At 49.8% G+C, this 27,479-nt stretch overlaps 1 protein-coding gene across 1 annotated transcript in view; it reads left to right on the forward strand.

Moving 5' to 3' along the window:
• Nucleotides 1-507: 507 nt before the first annotated feature.
• OPRD1 (opioid receptor delta 1) overlaps nucleotides 508-27,479 on the forward strand; it is a 39,427-nt gene continuing 12,455 nt past the window's right edge. Inside the window, exon 1 of the mRNA XM_082684906.1 lies at nucleotides 508-970. Coding sequence (XP_082541032.1) covers nucleotides 750-970 — 221 coding nt within the window. The 5' untranslated portion in view covers nucleotides 508-749. The remainder of the gene's footprint in view (nucleotides 971-27,479) is intronic.

A 27,479-nucleotide genomic window follows, 5' to 3' on the forward strand; every position in this document is an offset into this window, starting at 1 on the left:
ATCTCGGTTTGTGCGCTAATGAACTGATCCCCGGTAGTACGCAACTCTTATATTAAACACCCCAAAATATCTGTTGAGCAAATGAATAGGGTGCAGGAAAATCATTTACAGAGTACCTACTGTGTGCCTGGCACCGAGCTGAGTTTTTTTACCTGGGTCATCTTAATCTCCACAACAACCTTCTGAGTTGTGGTGGTGCGATGATTCGCATTTTACAGTGGAGGAAAATGAGCTTGAGAGAGATTAATTGACTTGCTCAAGGTCACTCTCTGTTCGTTAGAGTAGGAGCGAGACGTGGGATTCACATCTAGGTCCTTCAGACTCCAAAGCGGCAAGGGGTGAGGAGGTGACCCCCAGCGGGGGTCGGGGTGCACCCGAGCGCACGGAGCATACCTAGGGAGGAGTGGGAAGCTTCTTCGGCCCAGCTCCAAGCCGGTGGTGCAGCGTCCGCCCCCGGTCGCGGGCGCAGACTGGCGGCCGCCTCCGGGCCACGTGGTGCGCGCGGCGGGCGCGTCCAAGGATCCCGCAGCGGCTCGGGCTCAGAGCGCTCGGGGCTCAGAGAGCAGCCGGGCGCCGGGGGGGCCGGCGGCCAGGCGCGCGGAGGGGACTCGGGGCCGACCGGGCGGCCGTGGCACTGCAGTCCGTGGCGTCGGGGCCGCGCGGCCCTAGCCCTCGCGCATCGCTCGCATCGGTTCTCTGCGCCCAGGGCGCACGGCGGGGAGGGACGCGGCACCCCCTGCCCGGCCGCCATGGAGCCGGCCCCCTCTGCCGACGCCGTGCTGCAGCCCCTGCTCCTCGCCAACGCTTCGGACGTCTTCCCCAGCGCCTTCCCCAGCGCCAATGCGTCGGGGCCGCCGGCCACCCGGAGCGCCTCGTCCCTCGCCCTGGCCATCGCCATCACCGCGCTCTACTCGGCCGTGTGCGCTGTGGGGCTGCTGGGCAACGTGCTGGTCATGTTCGGCATCGTCCGGTGAGTCTGCTGCGGCCTGCTAACCCCCCCAGTCCCCACCCGGGGTGAGAGTGGGGACCGCGGACCGGGGCCCCTGACCTCGGACCTGGGGCTCCCCGCACCTCCACACTTCCTGCAGGGGGAGCCCGGGGCCCAGCGAGGAGACCACTTCCATTGAGAGAAGGACGCTGGAGAGATTGAGAGAGTGAGTGACTGTGTGTGTGTGTGTGTGTGTGTGTGTGTGTGTGTGTGTGTGACTAAATAACATTTGATCGTTCACATTCCCTTGCTTTTGCGGGAGGCTATGTGGGATAGTTTGGCGACAGTCTGTCACAGTGGGTGATTCTGTGTTGGGGACAGTACACAGGAATTGAGGGTTTGGACCTCTACAAGCCTCCTGGGAGGGGGCCTCAGGAGAGCCAGCTGTCCGTGCAGGTGTGGGGATGGGAGAAGGGCTGGCCGGTCCCCACCACTCTGTGGACACATTGACAAAGTCCCATTTGATGACCATTCTCTTAGGGTTCCTATGATGTGTGTGCTTATCCCACGCCGTCAGTTGGTGATTCTCTCTGTATGAGACCGTGACTATGTGACCGTGTTGTTTTTTGTCAAGTCCCTGAAACCCGTGGAGGAGGAGAGTACCCGGAGTGGCTTTGGAACCTTCTGTTTGTGCACCTGTGTGCGCATTGGCGGAGGAGGAGCCCATGGCTCCTGCATACGGTGGGCAAGGGCTGTGGGCCAGCCAGTCCCTCCCCTGCTTCCGTCCTCAGTGGCCATCTGGCCTGGAGCCCTGGGTGTGATTCAGCCAAGTCTCACCCCCTCACAGATGCCCCGTCTCATTCTCTTCTCTTCCCTGACAGGTTTTTCTTTCTGCTGGAGGCAGCACTGGTTTGTCTGGACGGGAGTGGGGTTTGTACTTTTCACCTCAGGAAGCGAAATTCTCTTCTCCAATATCGATGTAGAGTGCCGGGACTTTCTCAGGCAATCTAAAACATCATCGGCTTGCCCGGAAGCAGCCTCCTGACCCAGTTCTGCCAGCTCAGACATGGGCAAAAAGGATCGAAAGGAAACTCCTAGCCTTATAACAACAAAGATGCCCTTGTGTTTACTGACACTTGGAAATGGGTCATCCATGCAGGTTGACTGAGGGCAGAGCCTTAAACCTCTCTCTGGGCTGTGGTGCCACCCAGCAGGGCGGAGGGCAGACGGTGGACTCTGAGGTTGGACCTAGATATGAACTGTGGTGTCAGCTCAGTCACTGATGCCCATCACAGTGGGCACCCCAGGCCCCTGTCCCACCATCCACCTCATCTGTCTGTTTCCCTGTCTGAAGAATAGAGACCCAGTCTCCTCAGGTGGGAGTCTGAACTCCAGAATCTGGGATCTCTGAAGGAGAGAGTGTTGTGCCCTGGAGCCCTGGATGAGTATGTGGGTATTGAGGGAGCATTGGCACTGTTGCTCCCCCAGAATGAGTGGAGGACACAGGATTTCCTCTGTTTTTAGTGGCTCACCAGCTACGGTGGGAAGACTCCCTCAAGCATGGGCAGGATGAATCTTTGCAGTGCGTTTTGTCGGTGATTCTCCCTACTCTGTCTTTGGAGGTAGTACAGGCTTTAGAGTAGAGCCAACCTGAGTATGAATTCCAGTGACTTGGTTGCATAACTTACTCTTTTGAGCCTCAGTTTGTTTATCTATAGAATGGGGTAACAATAGAACCTTCTTCAATAAGGTTTTTGTGAAGTGTCAGGGAACAAACATATAAATTGCAGCTGGCCTGGTGCCTGGACCCAGTAAATGGAAGGTGTCTGTGTTATGACGAGAAGGAATTTTCCAGATCCCTTAGAATCTAGTGCTTTTTAAGGAAGGGAGGGTGAAAGAGGCACTTGTCCTAAGGTGGGCCTGAGAATAGCTAAGAGTCCCAGTCCCAGGTTCTGCACATATACCCTCTCTGGGGAGCTCCGGGTGCTGAAGAACGGGGAGAGCTGTGTCAGTGTGTTCTGTCCCGTTCCCAGCTCTTCTCCCGGGACTCTGGTTGTTGGGCTGATGAGCAGAGCTCCTCCACTCCCACTGAACCTGGGGAAAGCCCCTCACTTCTGACAGTCCACTTGGGGAATGTTCTGGGCTCAGTTTGCTAGGGCTGCTTCCAGCCAACCTTCCCCAAATCCCATTGTCAAATGCATCTTGCAAGCAGCAGAGCTAGCCCCCATAGGTCCCCATGTTGCTAAGATGTTTCCCGAGCCAATCATGTACGTGAGAACTGTCTCTCTAGGTCTGAATGATTTAATCCTCACCTATAAGCTGGTGGGATAAGCATTAGCATCCTCAATATGATCGCCTCATTTTGCAGCTATGGAATCTGTTGTTCAGGGAGAGGCAGGATTACTTGTTTTCCAGAGGTCCCACAGCTAGCCCCAGACCTGGAGCTAAAACCCTGTTTTTAGGACTTCAAGTCTATAACTTTTTCAAGAGCTGCCTAGGGTAGGGGAGAGTCAAAGAATTGCATGGAAGGAGGGAGCAGAATTCTGTGCTTCCTTGTGTCTCAGGTCATCTGAGAACAATGGAGACAAAGGATTGTGAAGCTTCACATTATTTGGCCTAAGTATTTTAGGCTGCTGTCCTGGGGGGAGGACTAATGATGGGGCTGGCACTTAACTCTTGTCCCCTGACAGTGAGGCTAAGGGTAGGGCTGCTGCCTGGTGCTCTGCTTCTGCTGGCAAAGTCCCAAGAGCAGTGGGAGGAGGGCAGCCCAGGATGGAGGGAAGCCCCTGATTTGTCTGCTTTCCTGGCACCCCATGCAGAGCTTGGCACAGCCCCCTGCCAAGCTTGGTAAGTGAGTCACTTGACTGGTTGAACGAATGTATGGTTGAAAGAATGAATTCTGCTTGTCAGTCCTGAGCTTGGGCAGTTGGGGGGCAGGGGCAGGTTTCTAAGGGAGGATCCAGAGAAATCCTTGGGGTGGGAAAGCGGGGTAGTGTGTGTTGGCAGAGATTGGGCTCTGGAGCCAGACTTCTTTAAGTTCCGATCCTGAGTTCAAAACCACTTACTTGCTGTGTGTTTTGGTTAGTGACTTTACTTCTCTGAAACTCATTTCTTCCCTTGTAAAGTGGGAGGAGCAACAGCGTGTCCGAGGCTACGGTGAGGGCTGGAAGGGTTGCAACTAAGCTATTTACCTCCTCTGAGAAAAGGGATTGGCACTCTGTGAAGGAATGAAAAGAATGAACTCATTCAAAAAAATTCTATGGATACACTGGGCTAGATGCTGCGGTGCAGTGGTGAGGAAAAAAATACACGGTCTCCGCCCTCATGGTGGGAGAAATGACAATCATCAGCTAGTCATCCAACGAACTTGTATTTGTGCTGAGGGAAATGGAAGAGTAGGTGGGCACTTGGGGAGCCCACAGTGTGTGTGTGGGGGGTCTCACTTGGTCAGGGAGCTCTGAGAAGACCTCTGAGGATCTGCAGGATGAGGAGTGGGTAGCTCAGTAAGTAGCTGAGGGAAGAGCCTCTGAAGAGAAGCCTAACACAGATGAGGGGCTGAGAAAAAAGAAGCTCAGAATTCCCCATCGTGAAGCACCCTTCATTCCTGCTTCCCCCACACTCCATGGATCCACTTGAGAAGCCCACTCGTCCTTCTGGATGCATGAGAGGGGCCTCTGGGAATTGTGCTTTTAGCGAACAGCCTCTGGTCCCCAAGGCTTCTGTGAAGTATGAGCAGGATTTGGGGGACATATGGTCCCCAGGCAGAGCGTCACCACTTAGTCCCACAGTGTGAGTTCAGCCAGTGGTGCGTTCACCACAGCGGTGGCACTGTGGGTCCTCAGAGCAGATGCCTGACAAGCCCTCCTTCTGGGTGTCTGTGCCCTGAGCAGGACCACCATCTCAGAGTTCTCACTGGTGGCCCACTGGGTAGGGCAGAGTGTGGAGGGTGTAGCAGACCCCCATCTCTGACAGGTGACCCCGGATGTCTTCCTTCTGCATGGTCCAGGACTTTCTGGTTTGCCTGCCCCAGAATCCAGGCAGGAGAACGGAGTCGATGCTTTTCTGCATGGCCTCCTGTCTGTTCCGTAGCCTGCCCTGTTTCCCTGCCTGCACCTCTCCCTGTCCCGGTTTCAGCAGGCTCGTACCCTGCTGTGTCTCCGACCCCCTTTCCCTCCCCTACCTGCTCCCTGCATGTAACTGGCCTCAGCCTGCCTCTTCTTGACTGTTTCAGGCCCTGTGCTTCTCTGCCCCTCGGTCTCTCCCTTGGCCCCTCTCTCTTCTGACTTCTCCTCAGATTAGATGTGGGCTCTGCTACCTCCCAAGGTTTTTAGTGAGCTGGACTGCCACCCTGCACCTTGGTTTCTTCATTTATAAAGTGTGGATCAGAGTTCCTGCCTCAGACAGACAGGACGACATTAGTCAAACAGCATGTTTATCCCTCCCATCGTGAGCGCCTCCCTCCCGGGAGGGGAGGCTGGGCTGGGCAGCCTGGCCTGGGCTGGGGTTATGGCAGATGAATGAGGAACTCTGGCTGTCCCTTCCCTCTACTACTGGGGTGCCAGGGGTTGCTGGGACAGGTCCTCAGGGGTTAACTTTGCAAGATTGGGAGCTCCGAGTCCCCACCGTTTTTCTTTGGAGGCCCAGACCAAGCCCCTTGGCTTCTTGTCTTCCTCCCCTCTCTTACCTGGGTTGGAGTCCACGGACCCAGGGTCCCCAGGCCTGGGGAGACAGAGAGATGCCAGTTCTTAACCTCAGCTCGACCACATCCCAGCGGCGGGCACTGTGGCGAACAGCTTGCCCTCCCTGAGCCTCATGTCTGCCTCTGTCACATCGGGGTGATCAGGGTAGATTTGGGGGAGGGTTAGAGGAACTCGTGTGTGTAAAGTCTGCACTGCAGCACCCAGTATCTAGTAGGCCCTCAGGTGTGCCAGATGCCATGATGAACCAGCACCCTGCTTCTGTGCCGGGAGGCAGTGCGGCACCCCGGGGTCTCATTCTTTACATTTTCTGTCTTTGGCCCTTGCCTGCTTCCCGAATTATCTGCACATCTGCTTATCCAACATGCATTTGCTGATGCTGAGCCCTGCCAGGCCCGTCCGGCCTCAGCTCGCTGAGCCCTGCCAGGCCTGTCCGGCCTCAGCAACCAGGGCCCAGACCTGCAGCTGGAGCTTAGGCACAGCCTCTGGCTTCTCACACCGCCCGGTATCTGGCGTCCTGGAGCCGCGGGGGTTCAGGGCAGGCCCCTTGACCCAGCCAGAGGAGGTGTTGCCTGTGCTGCATCGTGAAGGGGCAGGAGCAGTTGACTGCTTGGAGAGGGGTGGAACATTGCTGGCAAAGGGAACAGCATGAGCAAAGAGAGGTTCCCAGGATCTCCCAGCGCTGCAGAGGGCGGGGAATTTCACCTTGGGGCGGAGCTGAGTGAATGCCAGCGGCCAGGGTGGCTGTCAAGTGGGAAGGCTGCAGGGACAAAAACCGGATCCCAAGCAGGTACCCCTTCAGCACGGTGTGGTTGTCAGGTGCACCAGCTGAGCGTTGAGTTTTGGTGTGCCCATTCTGGTGGCGAGGGGCCAGGGACAGAGGAGCAGCCCAGAGTCAGGCCAGCATGGTCATGGTCGTGTCAGGGGCCTGCGGCTGTACTGAGGCAGGAGTTGCCGGTCCAGGCCGTGGGAGCTAAGGCTGGGTGGGCTCTTGGGTCCCATGGTAAGGTGACCGTTCTGGGAAGTGAGGGAGCTTTGAACCACAGACCATGGGGAAGAGGACTTTGGAGCAATCTGTGTTCAAAAGGATGAATGGGGTGCGGGTGGGCCTGGTGTGGGACAGAAGGGGAGGGCCTCAATGAGGGGAAATCCGAGGCCTGGCTCAGGGTGATGGAAGAGAGCTGTGCCACTTTGTCGGGGTCACTGAAACCCTGGCCTCAGTTTCCCCTTTCTAAAATGGAGTGCTGGGGCACCTGGGGGCTCAGTCAGTTAAGTGTCCAACTCTTGATTTTGGCTCAGGCCACGATCTCAGGGTTGGGAGATGGAGCCCCCGCACTGGGCTCCTTGCTGGATGTGGAGACTGAATAGGATTCTCTCCCTCCCTCTGCCATTCTTCCCCTCCCTTTCTAAAAACAAGTAACAAACAAAAAAACAATGTCCTTTTAAAAATAAATAAATACATACAATGGAGTGCTGTTAGACCTTCCAGAAGGCAGGAGGCTGGGCCAGATGACCCCTCAAACCCCCCCTCCCCCAACCTGAGCAGGGAGAGCAAGCAGTAGCCCCAGCTGGCATCTCCCAGTACTTCCTGGCCTTGTCCCCCTCCCGCACTTCCCAATTCTCAGGTTCATTTCCTGGGGAGTGTGTGTGACTCACAGAGACACTGGAGGACACCCAGAGTCCCCAAGGGCACCAAAAAGCCTCTCTTGAGCCACCGCCTTGGGCCAGAGGCTTCTTCATACCCACGACGGCCCTGCAGGGGGCGCTGTGGGCTCTCATGGATAGATGAGGACCGGAAGGCTCAGAGGGAGCAGCTGCCTGTCACAGTCCAAAAGGTGCCAACTCAGGTCTTTCCGACTTCAAACCCACTCCATGTCCCCTCCACCACTTGTCCACAAGGCTCATGGAGCGAGGACTAGTGACGTCCAGTTAGAAGAAGGGAGAAGCGGGCCGACTGCAGCCTATAAACCTCTGAGGCCTCTGCGTGGCTGACGATGGGTGACAGCCTGGACCTCGGAGCCAGAGTGACCTGGGATCCGGGCCCAGCTGTGCTGTTTCCTGGCAGAGCGAGCCTTAGCCACAGACAACCTCTCCGAGCCTCAGTTTTCTCATCTGTGAAATGGGAGTAGCATGAGAACTTCACAGGGTGGTTTTGAGGCATGATGTGAATGAAGGACTTCAGCACAGAAGCAGGCATTTGGCAAGTTTTCAGTAAACATTTTCTTTCTTTTTTTTTTTTTTCCCCTAAAGATTTTATTTATCTATCTGACAGAGAAAGAGAGTGAGCACAAGCAGGGGGTAGGGATAGCAGGAGAAGGAGACTCCCTACCGAGCAGGGAGCCCAATGTGAGACTTGATCCTCGGACCCCAGGATCATGACCTGAGCTGAAGGCAGAGCCACCCAGGCGTCCCTCAGTAAACGTTTTCCATCATCCCCTCCCTCCCCCCCCTTCCTCCTTCCTTCCTCTCTCTCTCTCTTTCTTTCCAGATTTTATTTATTTGTTTGACAGAGTGAGAGTACAAGCAGGGGGAGTGGCAGGCAGAGGGAAAAAGCAGGCCCCCCACTGAGCAAGGAGCCCGATGTGGAGCTCAATTCCAGGGTCCTGGGATCATGACCTGAGTTAAAGGGAGATACTTAGCTACTGAGCCACCCAGGCGTCCCCATCGTGTCTGTTTCAAGGGCTTGCTTCTCATTCTTTTGATTAGCATTTTTTTTATTTTTAAAAAGATTTTATTTACTGATTTGAGAGAACATGAGTTGGGGGCTAGGGGAGGGGTGGGAGGAACAGAGCAAGAGGGATAAGCAGACTCCCTGCTGAGCAGGGAGCCTGACACCACATGGGGCTCAATTTCAGGGCATTGAGATCATGACCTGAGCTGAAGGCAGATGCTTAACTGACTGAGCCACCCAGGCACCCCATCAATCAGTATTTATTGAGCCCCAGAGGAACTGGAATTATTGGGTAGATTGTATAGGGAAGTTTTATTAGCTCAATATTAGAAATTTTCTTTTGCTGTAAAGGTAACACAGTTATTTCAGAAAATATGGAGAAGTTTAACTAGAGATATACATTACCCATAATCTCACTACAAAGAGAAAAGCATTGTCATTTGGGTGTATTTCCTTCCCATCTCCCTCTCTCTCTTTTTGCCCGTGTGTGTGTGTGTGTGTCTTAATGATATCAGGATCACTGTATTGGAATAGTGATCATGTTATATATTATACTTTGTAAGCTGCTTTTCACTTGACATTATATCATGAGTGTGTTGTCACGCTCTCAAACATCCTTTGAAAACATGATTTTTTTGATGGCTACATTGTATGAATGTGTTCTATTTGGGGGGACTTATGTTATTTCCAGTCTTATGCTGATCTAAACAATGCATCTCGAACATTCTCAAACACTTAGATTTTGTATATGCCTCTTATTATTTATACAAAGAAATTTCCAATAGAGCTCTCCAGGGGTGCCTGGGTGGTGCAGTTTGTTGGGCATCTGACTCTTGGTTTCTTTTCAGATCATGATCTCAGGGTTGTGAGATCAAGCCCCTGCATCAGGCTCTGTGCTCAGCAGGGTGTCTGCTTAAATTTCTCTCTTCCTCTCTCTGCCCCCACCTGACCTGTATTCTCACATGTTCTCTCTCTCTCTCACTCGCTCGCTCAAATAAATAAATAAATAAATATTTCTTTATCTATTTATAATATTTATTTATTTAAGATTTTATTTAAATGTCAGAGAGAGAGAGAGTGCGCGTGCGTACCCATAAACAGAGGGAGAAGCAGGCTTCCTGCCAACCAGGGAGCTCGATGAGGGGGTCAATCCCAGGACTCTGGGATCATGATCCAAGTGGAAGGCAGACGCTTAACCAACTGAGCCACCCAGGTGCCCCTAAAATAAATAAATAAATCTTAAAAAGCTGTCCAAATGGGTGTGGGCTGCTGTGTAATGTAGGGAGCTTCCCATCTCTGAAGGCATGCAAGAGGACCCTGGAAAACCACTGGGTGGAGGCAGGGCACTGGAGATTTGGGTGGAGAAAAGATAAACGTAATTGTAGGCTCCCTTCCCCAGCACTGAGATTCAGAGATGCTGTCATCTCAGATTCCCCTTTTCCCCTTCCTGGCAGATGATGCCTGTCTGGAGGCTATGCAAAGGGCAAGGCATGATTTCATTAACCTCAGAGTCCTGGGACCTCTAAATCCAATTGGCTACCCAGAACATCATAACGTGCACAGGAAGAGGGATAATCGTGGGCATGAGCAGAAAGCCTGGCTTAAATTAGCAATTTACCATCATGCAGGCTGCAGCGGCCCTATTACCAGCTGGGGGATATGGGGTGGGATGGGGTGTCTGGGTTGGGTTCTATTGATTTATAGCTCCCAGTGCAGCTGCAGAAATCAACAGCTTTGTCTCTGGCCAGGGTGGGTGTATACGGGAAGAATCTTGTCTTCTGGAGCTTTCTGAGTCTTGATACATTGAAAGAACTCAAACTTCAAAGTCCTGTGAGGTCAAAAAGCCCCATCCAGTGAGTACAGCACAGGGAGAGGTGGAAATGACCTCATTCTTCTCCCCTGCCAAGGTGACCTTTTCACCAAGGTGTAGAGCTTTGAATCATGGATGATGATTCTCTTGACTAAATGCTTATTTTGTGCCAGGCAGTCTGCTTAGAGAGATAGAAGTATTACCCCATTTCATCCTCACAGACCCGTATGAGGTGAGTTTCTTATCCCCATTTATAGGTGAGGACACTTGAGGCACAGAGAAGTTCTGTTACATGCTCCAAGTCCTGTCTGATCTCAGAGCCCACGCTCTCAGCCATTGCCCTATCTTTTGCCACCTGTATGTCAAATTCAGCCCCTGTGATTGAAAAGTGAGGGAACTGAGGCTTGGAGAGGTTCAGTGTCTCTTGAGTTAGTGGATAAGGCAGGACTGGAACTTGCCTTTCCTAACCCCTTGTCCCTTCTTTGCATCTCTTTCCATGCTTGGGATTACCTGGGCTAAGAGAGAGCCAAAGGGTAGCTAGAAATAGTCATAGCCGGGACGCCTGGGTGGCTCAGTTGGTTGAGCAGCTGCCTTCGGCTCAGGTCATGATCCCAGCGTCCTGGGATCGAGTCCCACATCGGGCTCCTTGCTCGGCGGGGAGCCTGCTTCTCCCTCTGCCTGCCATTCTGTCTGCCTGTGCTTGCTCTCTCCCCATCTCTCTCTCTGATAAATAAATAAAAAATCTTTAAAAAAAAAAAAAAGAAAAGAAATAGTCATACCCAGGAGCATGGGGAGTGGGTTCCTGTACAGGGCAGCCCAGTGATGGGGGGCGGCAGCACTGATGTCTCACAGGCCCAGATAAGTCCCAGATTCCTGGGGCAGAGCCAGTATCTGGCGAGGCAGCCTCATCCTTCAGATGCAAAGAGATCAGGGTTCAAACCCAGTTCTGCTTCTTGCTGGCCTCCACCCTTGGGCTCACCTTGCCGAGCCTGTTTTCTCATCTGTACGAGAGAATGATAGAAAACAACCTACCTCACAGGGTTGTGGCAAACATGTATTCAGCAGCTCCTCCTAATATCGGGCGTTGTTCCGGGGGCTGGGCGTGTAACAGTGATCAAGATACCGTGCCTGCCCTCGTGAAGCCGGCATTCTAGCGGGGGAAAGATAGACAGTAAATGAGTAGATGTTAGGCCAAGGCTATAGGAGACCATGAGAGAGAGCGGTGGGGCTGCGGTTGTATGGGGTGAGGTCGGGGAGGAGGAGACAACCAAGAAAAGGCCTGCCACTGAGAGGAAGTGTTTTAGGCAGAGGGAACGGTGAAGGCGAAGGCGAAAGGAGAGGATGTATGGCCCTAGCTCAGGGCCTGGCCCGGAACACGAAGTTGTTGGTGATAATGGCGCCTTCTGGCTGGTTTCCCAGCACTCGGGAACTTGGGACAGGATGAAGCCAAGGGAGAGAAACAGCTTCTCCAGCTAGCCCAGATGCCCCTGCAGGACAGATGGAGATAATCTGTTTCCTTTGGTTATAAAAACTCATGCTCCTGAAGTGCTAGGAAGTGCCCCCCATCTGGTGATTTTCCGTTCCTCCCTGGGAGAGGTGGGGCAGGGACACCAAGCAGCCCAGCCTGTGACCAGAGAGGGCTGTCCTGCTGGAGGGGCAGGTAGCCCGAAGACACTCCTGTCACCTGTGCAGGCACTGTCATCCCAGCGAAGTGTGGCGTATTGACTCCACAGGACTTTACACCAAAAATAGCCCTGCCAGCCTTTCTCGAGTGCTGACAGGGTGGCCAGTTCTGTGCGGAGAGATCCTCTCCTTTAATTCTCCCGAAGCTCTGAAGCTGGTAGCATGATTCTCTCCATTTGACAGATGAGGACACTGAGGCTCAGAGAAGTGAATTCACTTGCCCAGGGCCAGAGTTGGTAAATGGCAGTCAGCCCGTGAACCGAGCCTCCCCTGACTCCCAGAGATTGTGAAGCAGTGCTCAAGAGGGTGGGATTCATGACACCCTCTGATTCCAACTGTGAAAAATGACTTTTTTAGAGCACCCGGGATGAGGAGAGGCCGTGGAGCAGGATAGACTGAGTTGTAACATTATTAAAATAATAAATTGTTAATAAATAAAGGTGAAACTTTTATGTGTCAGGCAGAGGGATATGTGATAAGGAAGGCCCAGCATGGCCAAAGGCCCAAAGGGGAGATACCTGGGTGTTTTGGCACACCTGCCTTTGGATCCTGGTTCTGTCCACTCTGTACTCCTAGACAAGCTCGTCTGCCCTGTGGGTCATTTGCCTTCTGTGAACAAAATGGGAGTATATGGGTACCCACTTCCCACAGTGTGTGTGAGTCAGAGGAGAGAATAGACGCGATGTGCTCTGCACAGGGCTGGCTTTGTCTGTTGTCCTCAAGGAGTGTCCCTTGGGGCCTGGGGACAGGTGAGGCAAACTATATCATCCCCATATTCCTCATACTGTGGTCACTAAGAATGACCAACTTGCGTGTGGTATTTTTACATGGAATTGTGGGATTTTCACTTGACGATGGTAGGGACTCAAATGATCAAGAATCCATCAAATCCAACAAGGGCAAAAATGAGCATGTGCTTTGGTAATATCACAGGCTGCACACAGAGGACCTTGCTTGGAAACTCTCAATCTCTACAACACTTTCCTAGGGGCTGGTGTCTTCGCCCCTTCTCTGGTGAGAACAGTGTGTGGCTCCCTGGCATTCATGTTAGCCTAGATCATGGCCTTTCAGGTCTGTATCAGACACGGTCCTACCAGAAAAAAAGAACCATGAGGATATATTTCAGGGAACTGGCTTATGCAGCTGTGGGGGCTGGCAAGGCTGGCCGGCTGGAAACTCTCGGGCAACAGCGGATTCTGTAGTCAATAGTCAGAATTTCTTCTCCCCCTGGGAAGCCTCAGTTTTGCCCTTTAAGCTTGAGCTTCATTACCAAGGATAACTTCCTTAAAGCCAACTGATGGCAGATATTAACTACATCCACAAAATACCTTCACAGCAACACTGAGATTGCTGTTTGAGTAAATAACTGGGTACTGGAACCCAGCCAGCTTGACACATAAAACTAATCATCACAGAATCAGACAGACTTGGGCATGAGTCCTGGTACTAGAGCCTACAGGCTGTGTGACCTTGGGTAAGTTTCTCTGCCTCGCTGAGCCTCAGGTGCCAAACGCAGTGATAGCACTTACCACGGTCATTTGTTGTGAGGAGGAAATGCAACAATGTAAATCAGGTGCCTTTGCCTGTGCCTCGCATAGAACAAGGGGAGCCACACACAAGTACAGAGGGTCATGTTCCTGAAGATCCTCCTCCTGGAGGGTGGGATCTGTGTCCTGTTCATCTTCTATCCTATTTCCTAGCTCCGTGCCTGACCCGAAGGAGACGTCACTATTTCATAAATATCTAGTTGACACTTTGTTAATGAGGTTCTTTCTATGGAGTACTTGGGATCTATAATAAAAATCCCTCAACTGCAAGACAAGAGGGAAGATGTGCCGGAACCTCGGGCCTCTCTTCTTTCTAGAATAACCCTTTGCTTCTCTGCTTTGCAAACCCCTCCTCCGGGAAGCCTTCTCTGATGCCCCCAGGCCCCCACCATGTTGCCACAGTGTCCAATGTGTCCCTGATGCGTACATACTTTTTCATGCACACGATTGCTTATCTCTCCCTCTCTCTTCCGAGGAGCAGGTGTGTGTGTGTGTGGGTGGGCGGGGAATAGACTTTGCTCACAGCTGGAGCCCCAGCCTAGGGTCTGACACTCAGGCAGAAGGTCAGTAGGTGTTTGTAGGAGGGACATGTCCTATTTCCGGAGACCCGTGGGCTGACATGCTATACTTGAGGAACTCTGCTATCTTGGGGCCCCATTCCCTGGCCCAGCCACCCTTAAGCCAGAAGCAGAGTCAAGGCGATGGAGAAGAGCTTCTCTTCCCTGGCTTCCACGTGCATGTTGTGGTCCTTGAGCTGAACAGCCCAGGCTTCTGCCCTGTTTACTGCTGAGCGTGACGTGGCCATCCCGGGCCCCCACTCATGTTCAACTCAGGGCCCTTTATTTCCATGTTCCAGCCTTTAATCTTCTCCATGACATGCCTTGTTATAATTAACCACTTTCCTTCCCCAGCCTGTGCCAAAACTGAGATAGCTAATTAATTTCTGGCGACTTGCCACTCCCGTTAAATGGTGGGCAGGGACAAAGCTTGCAGCCCTTGCTGCCCGGCGGGCTTGTTTCCCCAGTGGGAAGAGCAGCCACCCTCTGTATACAAATAGAGGGTTCCCCCAACTGGACCCCGGCTGGTTGGTTGGCAGATGCTTTGTTTAAGCTCTTTATTCTCCACTGTGGGCACAGCATCTGTGACTGGTGCTGTCTCTGTGCCTTGGCTTCCTCCTTTGTAAAACAAAGGGATTGAACTTGATACATAGGGAGAAGAAGATGCGGTAGAGGTTAGGTTGTAGGTTCTGGAGTCCGAGGACCCAAGGCCCAGCCCCACCACTCCTAGCCCTGGGAATTTTGGTGAGTTACTTCCACCCTCCGAGCCTCAACATTCCTCACCTGTAGAATGGGGCTAAAGTTCATGCCCCGTGCAGATTCAGTGGGCTACAGACATACTCGTAGCACTCATGTAGCAGCACAGCTAGAACAGTTGGCACTTAGTAAGTGCTCCATAAACAGTCTCACCTGCCGCCATTCCTTTCAGTGCTCACATTCTATATTCCTGATGGGGAAATAAGTTTTTTAGTTGGGAGAACTGAGGAGTGGTGTGATTTGAACAGACCTGGATTGCTTCTGTGTTTGAGGCCATGGCTAGCAAGATGTTTCACCCCTCTGTATTCATGTCTGCGGGCTGCCGTCACAAATGACCATAAACAGGGTGGCTTGCAATGACAGAAATGTATGCTTCACAGTTCAGGAGGCCCAAAGTTCATGAAATCAACCATGGCAGGCTCCCTGCAAAGGCTCTTGGGAAGACTCCTTCCTCGCCTCACTTCTGGTGGGTGCTAGCAGTCCCTGGCATCCCTCAGACTTGCAAATGCATCTCTGCACTTGTTGCTGCTGTTTTCCCATGGCCATGTTCCCTCCTTGTGTCTCTGTGTTTCTTCTTATAGGGACACTAGTCATCGTGGAGTTAGGGCCTACCCTGATCTAGTATGGCGTCATCTTAATGATGTCTGCAGAGACCGTTTTCAGATATGGTCACATCAGAAGTTCCAGGTCGACGTGAATTTTGTGAATTTTGGGGACACCTATTCAACCCAGGACACTTCCCAAGTCTCCGTACACTCCCTCTTCTGCATAGGGATGATAATAATAGTAGTGATTTCATAGGGTCGTTGGAGTAATTAAATGAGCTAATTTACATGAATGTTATGGTAGAATTCAGTAGAAGACGTCAGGCCCGTGTAAGCACCGAGTTGCCATAGCTACCATGATAGAGATGGCAAAGGTGATGACGGTGATGGGGACGGTCCCATCGTGGACCTGCCCCAAACTGGTTAATCACTGGACGCAGAGACCTAGGATGTAGGCATCTACTAAGAGTCGCCCTCATCAGGAATTCTAAAGCCTTGGGCAGGAGCTACCCTTTTCCCTTTGGCCCCAGCTGCCTTGAGCCCTCATCTTAGAGTTAGCTTCTAGAAGGACAGCTTAGTAGAGAAGAAAGAACTTGGCCTCTCAGGAATCAGGGAACTGACACCCTGAGTCACCTCATGCAACTATCCTTCCCTTTCCGGGCCTCAGTTTCCCAATCTGTAAAGTGGGAGAGCAGGTTGGACCTCAGACCAGGTCCTCAAGTTCCAAGTTACAGACCAGGGCTCAAGTTCTAGCAGAGGGCTCTGAGTCCCTCCCCAGTCGTGGCAGGTTACCAAAGGCCAGCACAGGAGTCAGGAGAGAGCTCGGGACTCCCAGGACAGCTCAAGGCATGTCATACCCCTTTTTCCTCCTCTGGACAGGAGAAACTACTATGATATGAGCAGCGTGTTAGGGAAATCATAGGCAGGAACAAATGAGGTTCTCGCCACACCTTCATGTGGTACGATTATTATACCCAGTTCACAGAGGAGTAGACTGAGGCTTGGAAAAGTTAGAACTTGCTCAAGTTTGTACAGTTAATTAGAGGCAGGGCTGGGGATTTAGTCAAGGTGTATCTGGTGTCAGAGGCTTTGCCCCTGGGCTGCACCATTCCTGTACTAGTTTCCTAGGGCTGCCCTCACACACTAGCATGAGCTTAAAATAACAGAGATGTATCTTGTCACAGTTCTAGAGACCAGGAGTCCACAGAGTGTCTGCAGGGTCATGCCCCCTCTGCAGGCATATGGGAAGAGGTCTTCCTTGCCTCCTCCAGCTTCTGGCGGCTCCTCGCCTGTCGGGCCGTGTGGCTGCGCCCCTCCAGTCTGTACCTCTGTTGTCCCCTGGCCACCTCCTTGTCTCCCCTTCTGTCTGTTTGTCTTTTGCAAGGACACCAGTCCCCGGCGTTAGAGCCTACCCAGACAATCCAGGATGGTCTCATCCCAAGTTCCTTAACTTAAACACGTCTTCAAAGACCCTTTTTCCAAGTAAAGTCAGTACATTCACAGGCACTAGGGGTTGGGATGTAAACTTGTCCTTCTTGGGGCCACCATCCAGCTGAACATGGTTATTGAAGGCTTGGTGGTGATGGCATCTGCCAAATCCCTAGTCCACAGTGTGGACATGCAGGGGATGGGGAATTTCTGGAGCGGTTTAGAAGGAGAAGGAGAGGAACACAGTTGTGAGCTGAGGAGGCCAGCTCGGGACATGTGTGACACGGTGGTCCTGTTTAAGCCGTTATTTGCATCGGCAGTGAGCCGTAAGCTCGGAAACACTGAAGACCGCATCTGGATATGGGCACGAACCTGAACACCTGTCCATGGACGCCGGCCCTGCTGCCTGGGGTATCGGTCCATGTGAACAGATTCGAGGTTCTAGATCCCAAAGAAGATGGATTTGGCCTCACTTACTTGCCTGGAGAGATGGGAGAAGGCCAGGCCTGAGCACCGTCTGTGTACCCATCACATGGTTGACCTTCATCATCTTTGGCCCTCTGTTAACCCAAGAGGGTGATATCCTCTGTCCTCAGATGATCACACTCAGGACTGTGCCAGAACAACTCAAGATGAGGGCACCGAGGAATGACCACGTGGCCCTGAGCAGGCAGCTAACCAAGCAGCCATAACGGCCAATGTGGCCTGAGCACTTCCTTGTGTTCACTCTGGCCTCGCCACAGCTGCATGAGGTGTGGAAATTAACACCTGCCATTTTCCAACACGTGGAAGGAAAAAGGGTTAGACATTGTGATTCTGTGAGCAGAACCAGGGAGAATCGTACCAGGTGAGAAAGAGGCAGCCCTTGGCTCAAAAAGAGAGAAAACTTGCTTCCTCTGTGTGTGGTCCTAACAACACGGTAGATTGTGCCTGCAGGGGGTGAGTCCCCCGTCTCTGGAAATACTCAAGCAGAAACTGCATAGCTATTTGTCTAGAGGGCCTTAGAGGGAATGCCTTCACTGTGAAGTTGCTCTCTAGCTCTGGGCTTCCAGGAACTTTCCCCTAGGAGATGCACAGGTATCTGTGTGCACAAGGGTGTTTATCACAGGGTTTTTTGTAATAGCGAAGACGTGGAAACAACCCACATGTCTTTCAACGGGGGATTTATTAAGTAATTTCATGTAGGAGCTTCAGTGTCCGCAGGTGAGGCCAGATCCGGCCCACAATCTGTTGTGTGGTCCTTGAGCTATAAATAGTTTTTGTACTTTGAAAGGGTTGCAAAGGAGAAAGCGAGACGGTGCCACAGAGATCCTCTGTGGCCTGAAAACCTAACATATTTACCCTCTGGCCTTTTACAGAAAATGTCTGTTGACCTCTGGATTAGAATCACAGGCAGGCACCAAAAATTATATTAACTTGTATCTATGGACATAGAGAGATGGTCACAGCATATTTTTGAGAGAGAGAAACAGGTTATAGAACAGTACTAAAGCAAGGTCCCTTTTATGTAAACCGGTATGAGTGTGTGCATCTTATCTCTAACAGTGCTCTGGAATTTGAACAGTGATTTTAATTTTTCTTTATTAAATGATTCTATGTTGTTTGAACTTTTTTTTTAAAAAGGAAATTATTCATTTATTTGACAGGATCACAAGTAGGCAGAGAGAGGGGGGAAGCAGGCTCCACGCTGAGCAGAGAGCCCGATGCGGGGCTCAATCCCAGGACCCTGAGATCATGACCTGAGGCGAAGGCAGAGGCTTAACCCACTGAGCCACTCAGGTGCCCCTGTTTGAACATTTTATAGTGAGAAGCTATTATTTTTGAGATCTTTAAAAGGGTTTGGAACCAAGTGAATTCGAAATATGCCAGCAATCCATGCTGTTTGGAACCAAACGAGTTTTGATTGAGCCCGAAACCATTTTGTTCGCTTTGTCCCCGAGGTGCCGCAAGGTCAGTCAGGCTGAGGGTTAGTGCTCTTACCTTGTTGCTGTTCTTGGTTTTGTCTTCAGGTCTCTTGCCCCTGCTTTGATCCTCATGGGCTGTGGTGTCTGAGTGGAAAACATACCCTTAGCTTCATTAGAAACAGATGAGCTACTTTGGATAAATGATTTGACATTTCCTTTGGCCACGGCAGAACTGAGTTGCTTCCATCTCAGGCCAAGCGGGGTCAGGCTCAGGCGTCCTTTGGGGGACCCGTGTTTTTCTGGGTTGAGGAGGGAAGGGGAAGGGGGAGGAAGAATTGTCCCAGTCCAAGGTCTTCAGTCTGGGGCTGGTTACTTTCCAGGATCAGGACTGGAAACTCTGGACTCCTCTGTCCCACTGGATGTCCTCCAGTAAACCGTGTCTCCTCTGACCTGGCCCCATGCTGATCCTGGGATACAATACGGAGGGGTCATGGTTCCTGCCCGAAGGATGTCCTAGTCCAGTGTGGAAGGTGCTCGTGACATTTAGTCATTTACCAAGGGTGTTGAGCACATTATTATTGGTACGAGGGACTGCTGTAGGTTCTAGGTGCCTAGTGGGGAGCAAGACACACACCATGCCTTAAATCTTAACTGTCAAAGAGAGTATGTGAGGGGTGCACAGAGCATTTTGGGTCCTCAGGGGAGAAGCTGAAATGGAAGTCAAGAGGAAGGCTCTGGGGGAAAGCACTCAGTTTGAATCTCCACTAAGCCTCTTTCTGACTCCGCAACCTTGGGCAAGTCCCTTTACTGCTCCCTGTTACTGGGGAATCCTAAATTCTCTCCACTCTGTGTGGGTCCAGGGAGGAGGAAATGAAGGAAAATGTTTTCCCTGTGCCGGCATGGCATGTCTCGGGCGTAAGGAGCACGTGAACTCGTGCCTGGGAAAGACCTGGCTCGGAGTTGTTGTCCATGAACACCGGTTGCCACCCCTTTGTGACCAGAGGTGTATGTTTTGTTCTGAATTGACCTCTTTCTCTCATGCCTCGTCACGGTGCCTGTGACATTTTTCTGATGTCTGTAGGCCTGTTCTCCCCAGCCCCACCTGGATTATGAGCAGATTGTCTGCAAACCCCCAAACCATAGCAGGGTGGAGGAACGTGTGGGAAACAAGAAGCCCAGGGAGCCCACCTGCATCCAGATGTGCTGGTCCAGATGTTCGCTCCACTTGGCCTTGGCCTCCAGACCAGGCCCTGCCCCAGGGCCACAGTTTGCTGACCTAGTGCAGGCAGCAGGGGGCCGTGGACTCTGGGAACCCGATCTGAGTTGGCATCCAATCACTGGCACTCCGCAGCCGTGTGTCTCCAGGTGCACCAGCTATCCCCAGCTCCGCTGTGCGGTGGGGACAGCGAGGACGCGGTAAGCAATCAGGCTTGCCATGGGGATGAAACACATTCGTGCGTTCACGGTTTCCGGCCCAGTGCCTGGCCAATGGAGGAAGTGCTCCTCAGAGAACACAAACACAAACAACCCATCCTAAGCCATCAGACCTGTCCCAGGCAGGCCTTGCGCCAGGGAGGGAATGGTTTAGCCTTCCCAGCACCTGCCACTCACTGCTGCTCTAACCGAGTGCTCTGGCTTTGCTGGGGGGAGAAAATTCTACTAGGGTCTTACTTGTCAGCCAAGAAGCACAGCTCTCCGGAAGGCCCTGGAGTGCTCCTGGGATGTGATGTGCTTCAGAGCACACCCTCTCTTAGTCAGGGTGAAGTGGGGATGCTCCCCCCTGCCAGTGGGGCTTGTCTGACAGACAAGGGGATGGGCCTAAAGCTGTGACATGAGCACGGCCCGTCACTCGGTGCTGCTTCTGTAGGAAGCCTCTCCAAGGGCTGAGACATGTGGCTGGGAGCAGGTTCCCTTGCAGCTGCTGAATTCAAGATGACCTAAGGGAGGATTCTGACTTAGAAAAAAAAGCAAAGGATTTCCCAAGGCCTCTCAGAGTCAGCAGAAGTTCACCAGGCTTGCTGTCCTCACCCCCAGGAATGGATCCAGTGGGAACCCTAGGAGAGAAAAGCAGAACGATATCAGGGGATAAAAGCCCAAAAGGGCCGCCTGTTCTTGTCTACATGCCAGCCAGTAAGCTAGGCAATTTCACACGTGTTATTCCTAAAAAGCCAATTACATTGAAATTGCCAATGAGGAAGCAGGTTCAGAGAGGTGAAGTCATTTATGCAAGATCACACAGTCCAGTATGTTGTGGAGCCAAGATCTAGAGGGCCTTAAAGGATTCCCACACCACACTCTTCAACTTAGGGAACACACACAGTGATGGCACGTTAGTCACGTCTTTTTTTTTTTTTTTTAAATTGTAAAATACACACAACAGAATTTACTGTTTTCACCATTTTTAAGCACATGAAGCACATTTACACTGCTGTGCAGCTGTCACCACCATCTCTCTCTAGAACTTACTTCATCTTCCCCAGCTGAAACTCTGTCCCCATTAAATAACAATTCCCCATTCTCTCTTCCCCCAGCTCCTGATAAACCCCCATTTCACTTTCTGCCTCTGTGAATCGGACTGCTCTATGTACCTCATTATAAGTGAGGTCACACAGGTTTTTGGTCTTTCGTCACTGGCTTACTTCACGTGGTCCGGTGTCCTTGAGGTTCACACCTATTGCAGCAGGTATCAGAATTTACTTCCTTTTCAAGGCCAAGTTAATGTTCTGTTGTATGCCTGGGCCACGTCTTGTTTATCCATTCATTTGTCAGTAGACACTTGAGTGGCTCCCACCTTTTGGCTCTTATGAAAAGTGCTGGTTTGAATGTCTGCAGACACCTCTTGGAGACCCTGATCTTTGTGCTTCTGGGTATGTACCCATCAGTGGGGTTGCTGGACCTTATGACACTCTGTTTTCAGTTTTTTGAGGAATTGCTATGCTGTTTTCCACAGTGACAGCACCACTTCATATTCCCACCAACAGTGTACCAATTTCTCCACATCCTTCTCAACACTTGTTATTTTCTGTGTTTTTTTTTTTTTAAGATTTATTTATTTCCTAGAGCATATGCACTACCATAAGAGCATTGGCATGGGTCAGAGGGAAAAGGAGAAAGAGAATCCCAAGCAGACTCCCCTGAATGTGGAGCCTGAATGTGGAGCCTGATGATCCCTCCACCCTGAGATCATGCATCTGAGCCAAAGTCAAGAGTCAGATGCTTCACTGACTGAGCCATAAGGTGCCCCTGGTTTGTTGTTGTTGGTTTTTTTTTTATAGTAGTCATCCTAATAGGAGTCAGGTGGTATCTCACTGGGGCTTTGATTTTCCTGATTACTAAGATGTTGGGCTTCTTTTCATGTGCTTATTGGCCATTTTTATATTTTTAAAGAGATGTCTATTTAAGTCCTTTGCCCATTTTTAAATCCAGTTGTTTGCTTTTTTTAGTACTGAGTTGTAGAAGTTCTTTTTTTTTTCTTTTTGAAGGTTTTATTTATTTATTTGACAGAGAGAGACACGTGAGAGAGGGAACACAAGCAGGGGGAGCAGGAGAGGAAGAAGCAGGCTTCCTGCGGGGCTGGGAGTGTGATGTGGGGCTCAGTCCCAGGACCCTGGGATTCTGACCTGAGCCAAAGGCAGATGCTTACTGACTGAGCCACCCAGGCACCCTTAGAAGTTCTTTATATATGCTGCATATTAATCCCTTATTGGATATGTGATTTGCAAACATATTCTCTCATTCTGTGTGATCTTTTTACTCTGTTGACGGTGTCCTTTGATGCACCAAATTGTTTAATTTTTTTAAAAAGATTTGTTGGGATGCCTGGGTGGCTCAGTGAGTTAAGCATCTGCCTCTGGCTCAGGTCATGATCCCAGGATCCTGGGATTGAGCCCCATATTGGGCTCTTTGCTCAGCGAGGAGTCTGCTTCTCCCTTTCCCTCTGCTACTCCCCCTGCTTGTGTGCTCTCTCTCTTTCTGTCAAATAAATAAATAAATAAATAAAATTGTAAAAGATTTATTGATTTATTTTACGGTCAGGAGCAGAGGGAGAGAGGGAATCCTGAAGCAGTCTCCCTACTGAGCATGGAGTCCAACACAGGGTTCAATCCCAGGACCAGATCATGACCCAAGCTTAAATCAAGAGTCAGCCACTCAATCAACCCAATTGAGCTGCACAGGCAGCTGACCAAATTGTTTAATTTTGACATAGTCCAGTTTATCTGTTTTTCTTTTGTTTACCTGCGCTTTTGGTGTCATATCCAAGAAATCGTTGCCAAATCCAATGTCATGTAGCTTTTCCTCCAATGTTTTCTTCTATGAGCTTTATAGTCTTACCTCTTACATTTAGGTCTTTCATCCATTTTGAGTTAATTTTTTATATGGTGTAAGGCAAGGGTCTCAGGTCATATCTACAACTTTTTGAAATAGAAAAAAAAATTAGAGATCAGCAGTAGGGTTTTGAGGGGTGGGGCAGTAAATGATTTATCTTTCCAGAAAGTTCAGTCTCTCACCCAACCTCATTCTTCCCTTCATCTCGCTTCTACACAGTAGTCATAGTGATCTTTTATGAAACATACATAAATCAAACCACATCAGTCCCTTGCTTAAAATCTCCAGTGGCCTCCTGCTGCACTCAGAATAAAATCCAGACTTCTTGCTGTGCATGATTTGACCCTTTCTGACTTCTCCCTGCTGCATCTTCTGTTGCTGCTTCTCAGACTTACTGCCACTTAGTCACACTTAATGTCTGACCATCCCTGCAGCTCATTAAGCTCTTTCCTGTCACAGGGTCTTTGCACATGCTGTTCTTTCTGCCTGAAATACCCTACCTCCTTAACTTCACATGGCTGGCTCTTCCTCATTCTTTCCAACCTGGTAGAAATGTCACCTTGTCTTAGCTCAAACCACCATAACAAAATACCATACACTGAGTGGCTTAAACAACAGAAATTCATTTTCTCACAGTTCTGGAGGCTAAATATAGAAGATCAAGGTGCCAGCATGGTCAATTTCTTTTCTTTTTTTTTTTTTTTTTTAAAGATTTTATTTATTTGTCAGAGAGAGAGAGGGAGAGAGAGTGAGCACAGGCATACAGAATGGCAGGCAGAGGCAGAGGGAGAAGCAGGCTCCCTGCCGAGCAAGGAGCCCAATGTGGGACTTGATCCCAGGACGCTGGGATCATGACCTGAGCCAAAGGTAGCTGCCTAACCAACTGAGCCACCCAGGCGTCCCCAGCATGGTCAATTTCTGATGAGAGCTCTCTTTCTGGCTTCTAGATTGCCACTTTCTTGCTCTGTCCTCACTTGGCAAGAAAAGAGAGAGGGAGTGGGAGAGAGGAGCAAGTTTCTAGATATCTCTTCTTATAATTCAGTTCATAGCACACATCTCAGAAAAGCCATTGTTGACCTTCTGATATAAGCCAGATTCCTTCCACAAACCTCCCTCCCACTCTTGCTGGGTAGTGTCCATTACTTTACCCTGTTCTTTTCCTTCATGGTAAAGCAGTAATAGTGGGTGACTCTATATTAATTAGTGTAGCAGTTTGTTCAAAGTCTGATCCCTCCCTAAGACCATAAATTTCCAGAAACTAGACTGTCATCTTCACACCTATATTCCTTACTCAGCACCTGGCACATACCAGATACTTGATTAATACCTGTCGGAAGAGTGAACAAATAATAAATTCACATTACTTCACTTTTTCACTAACTATGGGACGGGGTGGGGACAGGAAGGGAGGTAACATGCACTGAGGAGCAGTACAGCAAAGTCATTACCACATGTTGGCACTAGATAGCCTGAATTAAATACCAGCGCTGCTACTTACTGGTCATGTGACCTTGGGCAAATTACTTCTCTCTCTTGTGCCTCAGGTTATGTTCCTTAAGAGATGTCAACACATATTTGGATGATGAAAAGCAATTTGAAGGAGAGTAACAGGCTGAGCAGGGGTGAGGTGTGGAACTGAAAACAGGGGCAGAAGATGGATTATCTATAGAGGGAGCATTGAGACCCTTAGCACCCCCCCCCCCGCCATTGTTATGCTGCACAATCAGGTGACTAACCCTCTACTCTGCAAGAGGTTAAGGGTTTTTCTTTTGAGAAGTTAACCTGGAAGAACTCTGAGCAGCAGACACAGAAAGGGTCAGAGTGAGATACCAAATGGAAAGTGCGGTGTGGGGGCGTCCACAGACCCCTCCTCCAGCTCTGCTACCATAATCCTGACAGCTGGAAGTGTGCTCCCTAAGCAGGAGGTTGGAGGATTCTTTCTCAAGGCCCCAGAGAAAACACATGCTGGCACTGATATTTGGATGTTCCCCTGTATAAAAGCTCAGTTTTGGCCCAGTTCCCCTACTGTGAGGCTCACTAGTTGACAGGACCCCCATACTGATGTGTGCACATGTGCATGGACACACACACACACACACACATACACATACACAGGGCTGCCATTTACTTATTTAGTGCCTCACTCAAAGATCAACCTGTACGGGGCACCTGGGTGGCTCGGTCAGTTAAGCATCTGCCTTCAGCTCAGGGATTGGGCTGGGATGGACCCCTGCATCGGGCTCCCTGCTCAGCGGGGAGTGTGCTTCTCCCTCTGGTACTCCCCCTTCTCATGCTTTCTCTCTCTCTCTCTCTCTCTATCTCTCACTCTCTCTCAAATAAATAAAATATTTTTTAAAAAATCAACGTTTAGTCTCATATCACTAGATGTTTGAAGGAAGTCTCTAGGATAAAAGGGGGGGGTAAGCAAGCAAACAAATGTTTGAAGCAAATAGATAATGCAGAAAGCAGAAGAAAATACAAAGCAAAAATTATTAGTATCCTCAGAGAAACAAGAGAAGATATTGTATTCATGAAATAAGATGCAATAAATGCTATATAAAAAAGAAATAATAAAAGAAAAAGAAATGACACTGGGAAAATAAAATGTGAGAGCCAATATAAAATAAAAAAGTCAATAGAAAGGTTGAGAGGTAATGAAAAGGAAATTTCCCAGAGGATGTACCAAAAAGACAAAGAGATGGAAAATGGAAAAGATAAGAAAATTAAAGGATCAATCAAGAAGCCCAATATCTGACTGACAATTTTCTAGGGATTCCAGAGAAAGCAGAGGGGAGTTAATTATCAAAGAAATGAAGTGAGGATATTTCACACTGAAGGACATGAATCTTCGGAATGAGAGGGCCCAGTACAAATGAAAAAGAACCATCCTAAGGCATATCATCAGAAAATGCCAGAATACCAGGGATAAAGAGAAGATCCTAAAAGTTTTGGAGGTAGGGGGAACGGATTATATATACATCATGAATGGTTTTAGATAGCTCAGTGGCAGCACTGAAAGCTAGAAGATAAGGGAGCCATGCCTTCAAAATTCTGGTGGAAAATTATTTCCAACATACTATTCCATATATAGTCAAGGAAATTAGAAGTGAGCATAGAATAAAGACATTCTCAGACATGCAAAGATATAAAAATTTTGCTTCCTATGTGCCCTTCCTTAGGAAGTGACTAGAGGATGTGTTTCACCATAATGAGGGCATAGACCAAGAGAGAAAAGACTTGAAGCTGATTCTTCAACATAGTAGAACAGGTATGCAGGTGGCCTAGAAAGCAACCAGTCCCAAATTGAAAGGGAAGAGGAAGGCTTCAGGAGGTGAAGCACTAGGAAAACAAAGGGAGCTGATAGCCTCTGTGACTATGTGGAAAAGGCATTTTACAGATCTGCTAGAATGTTTGCAGAGATTTAGCAATGTGTACGTAGAACTAAGCAAATGAGGAAAAAAGGCAACTATTAACTCCAGGAAAAACAAAAATATGTACAGAAAATAAGTGTAATGATAGTATACCATTTGGTTCAGCAATGGACAATATAAAGTCATAAGAAGGTAAACTCTAAAAGAAAGACTGTATAACCCCCAAATTTATTTATTTATTTTTAAAGATTTTATTTATTTATTTGACAGAGATCACAAGTAGGCAGAGAGGGAGAGAGAGAGGGAGAAGCAGGCTCCCCGCTGAGCAGAGAGTCTGATGTGGGGCTCCATCCCAGGACCCTGAGATCATGACCGAGGCGAAGACAGAGGCTTTAACCCACTGAGCCACCCAGGCACCCCGAAACCCCAAATTTAATTTAAGAATTTGGCAGTTGCAATTAAACTTATGAAAGGATGGAGAAAGGAAGTGGAGCTGGGTAGTATAAGAGTTAATACTCATCTACTGTATTGGGGGTGTGTAGAAGACATTACTAATGTTCACTGATACCTGGTCCTTCTTGCTTCGGGGCACATAGAAGACTGTACTTCTTAACCCCTTGTAGTTGGGAGCAGGGCCATGGCCAGTCCAGTCCCTAAGCTTTAGGTGGAAATGCTGTGTTGCTTCTAGAAGGAAGCTGAGATGATCCTGCAGCTGTCTCTTCTCCCCCTGTGGTGATCAAGGAGGCCTTGGGTTAAGATGACAGAACCACAAGATTGAAATGGGGCTGGCATTGCCTCATGGGATATAGTCCCAGAGATGCTGCATGGACTCTGCAAGGATGAGAAAGAAACCTTTATAGTGTGAAACCACTGAGATTTTGGGCTAATTTGTTACTGCCATGTAGCCTGGCTTACCTGATACAAACTTCAACACGTACTGTGTGAAACTGATAAATTAGGAAAATTAAGAAATAGCCATAGAAACGTGTTATTTAGAATTATGGAGATGATCACCAGAAGAATAAAAATATTAAAAGTGGTGGTCTCTAGGGAGCAGGAAAGAGGAGTGAGTAACCTGTATTCATTATAACACTATATGACTTTTTTTTTTTTTACACAATATAATTGTATTACATTGGCAGAAATAACACTTTATAAAATCCTGTATGTGTGTGTGTGTGTGTGTTGAAAGGATTCCCACCAAGCCCTTACAGTGGCTGGCCATAGCAGGGAGGGCATGCTAGACTAGACATCTG

The sequence above is a fragment of the Mustela nivalis genome (genome assembly GCF_964662115.1).
Source record: "Mustela nivalis genome assembly, chromosome: 10".
In the NCBI taxonomy this organism is placed as follows: Eukaryota; Metazoa; Chordata; class Mammalia; order Carnivora; family Mustelidae; genus Mustela; species Mustela nivalis.